The sequence below is a fragment of the Microtus ochrogaster genome, chromosome 21, assembly GCF_000317375.1.
Source record: "Microtus ochrogaster isolate Prairie Vole_2 chromosome 21, MicOch1.0, whole genome shotgun sequence".
In the NCBI taxonomy this organism is placed as follows: Eukaryota; Metazoa; Chordata; class Mammalia; order Rodentia; family Cricetidae; genus Microtus; species Microtus ochrogaster.
The window spans coordinates 25,133,245-25,140,524 of record NC_022022.1 but is presented as its reverse complement, the minus strand read 5'-3'; the positions used below and the strand labels follow the sequence as shown (position 1 = coordinate 25,140,524).

At 49.9% G+C, this 7,280-nt stretch overlaps 1 protein-coding gene across 1 annotated transcript in view; it reads right to left on the bottom strand.

The window, feature by feature from the left end:
* The window catches only part of Elovl6 (ELOVL fatty acid elongase 6), a 105,363-nt gene extending 98,702 nt beyond the window's left edge, over positions 1-6,661 (bottom strand). The window contains exon 1 of the mRNA XM_005357269.3: positions 6,300-6,661. Within this exon, the coding sequence (XP_005357326.1) occupies positions 6,300-6,388 (89 nt within the window). The 5' untranslated portion in view covers positions 6,389-6,661. The remainder of the gene's footprint in view (positions 1-6,299) is intronic.
* Positions 6,662-7,280: the final 619 nt, after the last annotated feature.

The following is a 7,280-nucleotide window of genomic DNA, read 5'->3' as shown; positions in this document are numbered from 1 at the left end:
CACACACACACACACACACACACACGCACACACACGCACACACACGCACACACACACAAATCTATTATATAAAGATAACAACAGCAACACAGAAAGGTGAGAGGAGGCAATATGAAAACATCCACTACCCAATGCATCGCCTAACACATAAATCAGTAAATGCCTTAGTGGGGAGAAAAGTCCCGGGAAGATAATATTGCAATATTCTGAAAGTAATACTTGCAGTGGTTAAAGTATTTACACGGCTTTCTGTTCACTATACCCAGTAAAACGAACAAGGGCTTTCTGTAGTTATTCTGGTTCTAAGTGTTTGGGATCTACTTAAAGAAAATTAAGACAAGAGACATTTGCAGATCATTGACTAAAATCACAGGAACGTTTTAGGGTAGCTAAGTTTTCCTGTATATTGTCAGATGGACTGGATACTATATTTGAACAATAGGAAGAGTGGGTCCGTATGACTCCTTCCCCAGCCTGAGCCTTAGATAGACCAGGAGCTTACACACAAACACACACACACACACACACACACACACACACACACACACACACACAGCGCCTGCTTTCTTCTGTGTAAAAAAAATAAAGCAGTGCACGTTTGGTGCAGGGACTAATCAACGGTCTTAAAACATCTTAAAAGAAATACTGCAATCAGTAATTAGCATCCTTCCACCAAATCAAAGGAGGCCTGTTCTGCATTTCTCCATCCTTCCTTCTATAACCAAAAAGCCATACGAAGTTCAGAGGGAATTGACGGGAGTTGATGTGTAAGGTACTTCTTCTTGTAAAATGCCTTTTACTGAGCTTCCTTCTTACCCTCGTCAGGACAGCTAACCCATTTTCTTGGCTACTCTGCCACCTGCAAAGGTACTGGGGGGCCTCAACAGAAGTCTCAAAATAGAACTCAAACAAGTTTGGGGGACAAATCTTTGCATCACCTCCCAACACAGGACCCTGAAGTCCCAACTTCAGAAGCATTCAGTGCCACCGACTGCCCTTCACCGGGAAGTCCGTCGCTCCAGTTGGCCTTGCGGCTGAAGCTTTCCCCTTTAACATCCCAGCACAGAAGCTAAGCAACTGGGCTGACTAGACAGGAAGCGAAGAGAGGATTTTAAACAAGTTTTAACTATTAAACAAACAGACAAAAAAATATACGGGGCCCCAATTATTGTTGTTTCCCCCACATACAGAATTGTCTATAAGAATCATGAGAGGCGTCATGGTGTTGGTGCACGCCTTTAATCCTAGCATTAGGGAGACAGAGGCAGGCAGATCTCTGTGAGTTCGAGGCCAGCCTGGTCTACAGAGCTAGTTCCAAGACAGCCAGGACTACACAAAGAAACCATGGGGTGGGGGGGTCTTGAATATGATAGCTTTTCTAATTACATGTCTGAGCTCCCCTAACAAAGGCACTAGGAACCAAGGGGAAGCTGGCCTATCTGAATGCAGGGACAAGCAAAGAAAGCACCTGGAGCCTGTCCTGGAACTAGCTCTGTAGACCAGACTGGTCTCGAACTCACAGAGATCCGCCTGCCTCTGCCTCCCGAGTGCTGGGATTAAAGGCGTGCGCCACCGTCGCCCGGCTTGGAAAACTAATTTCAAAAAGTACATGGACCCAACATATTCCAGATCACGGACATAGATCATCTTCATTTTACTTCGCTGGCTAATAACTAACTGGGTGGGTTATTTTTTTCCAAAGTGTTTGAAGGCCTCCCTACCTCTTGGAGTTTTTCCACTGTCTTGGGGTGAGTCTTCTTTCAAGTGAATATATAAAGCATCGGTTGAATATAAAGTAGGGGGACTTTAGGGTTAAATTCTACTGTGTCCCATGACACCTTTAGAATCAGCGATGTAAAGGCAACCAGCAATTTTCCAGAAATAAAGTAATGACCAATTGAGCAAGAGGTCTTTTGCAAAGACAAATCACAAAAAGCAAACAAACACCCCTTCATCCCCATATACTAACACAAACATATAGGTAGATAGCAGAATAACCAAGTAATCTACATTAAACTGGCTTTCATCCCTGGGACCCTGAACAAGGAAAGAGACCTGACTACTTGGAAGTTCAGGTCAAAGTTCCCACACAGCCTTTTATTACTTCCTGTGTTACACAAATGATGATTCTCTTTATAAAAGTGAGAGCCTTGCCCCTCTTATCGTAAACGACACCTAAGCCCCTGTGCACTCAAGTTCACTGGAAAGGTTCCTTAGATTCCCAGTCGTGACGTTAGCATGAGCTATGGTTCTCCAAGTAAGTGGAATGACACACATATTTCAATATGGACACAAGATTTTCCTGGACAGCAACCCTGATCACATTTCCTTGTTAATGATCCCCCAGGGAACGTCTGGCCTATTCTGTTCCATGCCCACGGTTTCCCGGCACTTTCCTCAGATACATACAGCAAGTTTGCGGGGGAAGAGGGAAAAATTCCAGAACAATTCAAAGCAGTTCTCCCTCCTGGAAAAACAGTCCAGATCTCTCCATTTGAAAGGATGTAAACAGCTAACACGGGTTTATAATGTTCTAGAACCCTGACATGCCACGTCACATTACTTTGTAAAGCTTCATATACAGAAAAATACAGAGACCTGCAAAGTCAGTGTTTCCCCTAGTAAAAGTAAAAATGTTTACTCTGCGGGATACTATTTCATTCTAAAACCTTGTCTCATAACCCTAGAATACAGACAGAAAATGTCAACAACAATAAAAGCCTTCTAGAAATCACAGGCGAGGAGAAAGTCAGAAAAACATACAAAGCACTCAGAGCTGGATGTGTGGAGGATGCCAGGAGAGGGGGGAGGGTTTCATGAGGTTCCAGGCAAGCCCTTTGATGACATCACCCCATATACATAATGTTACAGCAGTCAGCACAGGCCTCCTGCCTTCCTATTGGTGAACACCGTGTCAGCCGACATCAGAAGATAATCATCATTGGCCAGGCAATTACAACCGGAGCAACTAGCATCGGCGGTGGTTAGCACAAACCTGGCAGGCTGCAGAAGCAGAGAAGGCACAGCTTGCTTTCCTTCTCAATGAAGTTTATGTCTCCTTTCCAACCCTTCCTGAGGACGGCTGGGTTCCTCTCCCTAGCCAGCAGCACTTACTGAGCAAGTCAGCTATGACTGAACACAGCAGGTAAAGGCTGGGCATCTCCTAAAGGAACAAAATGTCCCTATGTCCACGCGGTTAACCTTTCACTCTAAGCCTGCAACTCAAAAAATGTTATTTGGAACTAAAAAGCAGGCGTTTTCCCGTCCCTCATGTTAGAAACGGTACCGGAAAAATATTACCCAGGGTATTTTTTAACTGGGAAGCAGTTTCAAGATATGACACTACTTCTCACTGAAATTATCTCGGCTTATTCTGTATAAAACTATTTGCTACAAAAATAAAGTCGACAATATTTCATCTCTAGGCCAATTAGTATCGGGTTAAACATTCAAAGCGGCAATAAACTTCACGAGCTTGTCTCAGTCCAGCCCTCAGGAGTTTACCCAAAACCTGAGGCCCCATTCGAATGGATGCTGAGGTAGTTAAGGTAAACATTATAGGGTCAGTGTCACCCATCCCTTGAGTCCTCCTACACGATACTAGTTAGTACATTCAGACTACTACAATCAAGACACCACACCTGCTTCCCTCCCTCTCCCCCCAGTCTTCAGCTGCCCCTGCAGCTCGCTCTGTGGAGATACGCTTAGACTAGGTCTAAGAGATTTTAAAGAACTTTTACGAACAAGTCCTCAAAGGCCAAGGAAGAAGCTTCTCTACTACATGTTTTTCCTCCAGAGGCTATTTCAAAGTATTCTGAGTGACCAGATCAAGTTAAGATGAGCCTCCATGATTTTCAAGCCATTCACACTCCTCTCCAGAGGGTCCATGAGCTTTTATGATGGCACTCTCTTCTAATGACAACATGAGAAAAAAAACAAACCCTTCATTTTGTTCAAGACATTTTGGCTGTTGGGGGTTATCTTGAGAAGGCAGGTGGGAGCACTCTAAAATCAGGCGGAAGGAAAGGGCAAAACGCAAAAAGCCAAGCACGCTCAACTCGTGGTAGTATGGATATGGGCAGGTACTATTGGCGGCAAAGTGAGCATTTTCATCACTGGGCTTTGCAACCATCTGCCATGAATAAAAAGCAGGCTAAGTGCTTTGCAGAATCAAGGGAGAGAATGTGCAAAACCTTGCCCTTATCAGCCCAGGATATTCTAGGAACCACAGGCACATATGTAAGCATCTACCTCTTACAAAACAGAGAGACAGGAAAAGGCACTACCAGGAAAAAAAAAGGGACTGTTCAAGAACTAAGAAGAAACATTGGGCAGAGATGAACAAGAGAGAAGAAATTGGTGATTTGGGTTATTTTCAGTCCTGTGAGGGCTAAGGACCTGTCTGGTTGTCACTTACTTGAGTGTCTGCAGAAAGAGGCGGGAAATGGTCCTGGGGCAGAAACAGAAAGTAGTTTTGGGGGTGAGGAGGGCAACAAACATAGACAGTATTGGTGCAGCGAAGCGAAGGTTGGATAGTGAGGGCCATGCTCCTGCAGAGGCTGGGAAAGCCTACTCCCAAAAGGCAGGCCCAACAGGGATACAGCAAGCGGTGTTAATGCTTGTTTGGAAAGGCAAGCAGCGGGTTACTGGAGGAGAAAGGCGGGCTAGAGTAGGTGCGGCAAGGGACGGTGACGAAAGGTATCAAAAAATTCTAGGCTAGGAGTCCCAGGCTAGAAGGCTGTTCTCAAGCCACAGCACCCCCAAGCCCCTCGCAGCAGAAGGAGGAGGTGCACCTCTAGGACCCTTGAAAACCAGCCCGAGGAGGCTGGGCTTCCTGTAGCGCCCTGGCCTCCGTATAACCGCCCCCTTATGGGCGATCCAGACTCCCTGGGTGTAACCACCCTCCAGACCCAGTCCCGCGCCCTCGGAGGCTTCGGAGCCCCGGAGGACACCAGCGACAACACCAAGCTAGCTCTGGGGCTCGGGCCTCACGCGGGCAGCCGCCATGCCGCAGCCCAACTCGCGCGCCCGGGAGCCAGGCTCCGCCCGCCCGGTGGCCGCAGTAAATCGCCCAAGGGCCCAACTCGCAGGCAGAAGGCCAAGGGTGGGCGCCAAGGGGCGGGAGCCACAAGCTGTGGGCCGGGCAGAGGAAGTCGATCTCCTGGCCTCCGCCGCCTGCACCCCTGCCGGTTGCCACCACCCGCGCCAGCCCCGGGCGCGACAGCGTCTCCGGTTTCCCATTGATGAATGGAGGGAGGGAAGGCAGGTAGCGAGCGCCCTCGCACGCGGCAGCGGAACCTCCCCGAGCCCGGAAGCCCCCTGAGGGCCAGCCGCTGCGCCGCGGGAAGATCACAGGGCTCGCACTAAACCGGAGGGAAACGTTTCCACCACAGCACCGTCTACGGGGAAGGAGGGACCTCCCTTGTTAAGTATTGCAAGGTGACACTGGATCACCTCCCACTCAGGGATTTTTCAAAAGACGAACGGAGGGAACATAGGAAACAAGATGTTTTCCCAGATTCGAAGTTCTGGGGGAGGACCCCCAAGACGCTGCCCGGCAAGAGCTTTCTAGTGCCCAAACTCCTGCCGCTCCACACTGAGAAGTGTGTCCAAAAGGCGTTTCCTTTACACAGAAACTTAATAATGGCGTGGCTCCACTGGCTCGGGTTCATTCATTTCTATTGGAGTTTTCATTGTCCCCCCTCTTCCACCGATGTCTTTAAGAAACCGGAGAGTAATCAGTGGGGAAGGGGTCCTGGGCCTCAGACACCTACGGCTGGGGGCAGCAGTCAGGGGAGGGCAGTGAAGTGTGAGAACTACAAGGAGAAAGGAAGGGCACGAGGGACCGGGAGAGGGAGAGGCTCAGGGAGAGGTGGGTTGGAGAGGGTTAAAGGGAGCGGAGACCGGGTCCTCCCTCCACTGCCTCGCACGCTTCAGTTGCCGGAGGCCAAGCAAAACCCCCAAATCTAGGCGAAAGCCGGGAGACAGCACAGGTGGGGTATCTGGATTGTAGTACGCGTCTGTCTCCCTTGTCTCCCGTATATCATTCCAGGCACACATATTATATGGTCTACGTTATATAATCTACACAAAGATGCCCGCGTGGCCGCGGCTCAGACAGGGCACCCCCAAACCGCACGCTTCATGCAGCCTCAGACTCCTGCAGACATTAGACTCGAGAACTCCTCGATCTGCCTGCTGCCTGCTGCCAGCAATTCGCCGCTTCGCTCATGCTCTGACCGGGAATACCGACATTAATGCACTCCCGGGAACAGTACCACGCGAAAAGCATCACCTACCAGTTTTCCTGCATCCATTGGATGGCTTCATTCCCGTTGAACTGCTTTTCGAATTCATATTCTTGTAAAGTCAACACTGACATGTTCATTGGGGCTGATCTTCGGAGTCGCTACGTGTTCTCTATACAAAATAAAAAAATCTGTAAAGAGCCTTTTATTTTGAGTGCTCTCCTGTCTGCTTCCCCCACCCACCCCCCCCTGGGTATGGCCCCGCTGTCAGTCTCCTCAGCCGATCTCTCTCCCAGTCTCTCAGCTACATCCAGGGTTGAGCATTGCCTGCGCCTCAGCTCCCAGCTCCTGGCTCAGGGGTTCTCCTCCCAGCGTCCGCAACCACGGTAGGAGGAAATGAATGCCTTGCGGTCTTAGTGCCCGCACGTTTGTCCATCACGCTTTTTACTCGTCTACAGGGAAATCTCCTCCCCCTCATGCGATCAGGAAAATTAACCCTTTGCGCAAGAGGGCGCGGAAGAGCAAGACCTCCCCTCGCCCTGGGGGACAGTTTTGTTTATCAGAAGGTGGTTGGAGGAGTGGGGGGGGGGGGGGGGGGGGGGGGGGGGGGGGGGGGAGGGAAGGGCGCCGAGAGGGAGGAAGTAGCCCGGAGGTCATCCACTAGCCCATTCGCAACCTCGTGGGCCGCCCTGCCTGGCCTTTGAATGAAGTTCAGCGTGCGAGGCGCAGCTGGGAGGCGCGTGGACCCGAAAGCTTGGCGAGTAAACAATTAGGAAATAGTAAGACTTGCCAGGTCTCTCGTATGAGAACTCCTGGCAAATGAACGTGAGGATCACTTCGGGCGAGCGCGCCTCCCAGACTCCGCAGTACCCCAAAAGGGTCTCAAAAGACCACCTCCACGGGGCAAGTTGGGCGTGGGCTCAGGTTGACCGCGGAGCCATGTGGCTCGCAAAGCCCTTGGATCACAAGCAGACAGGATGCTGAAGATGAGGACCTGGGGAGTCAAGGGTGACTAGGAGGCAGAAGTGGAAG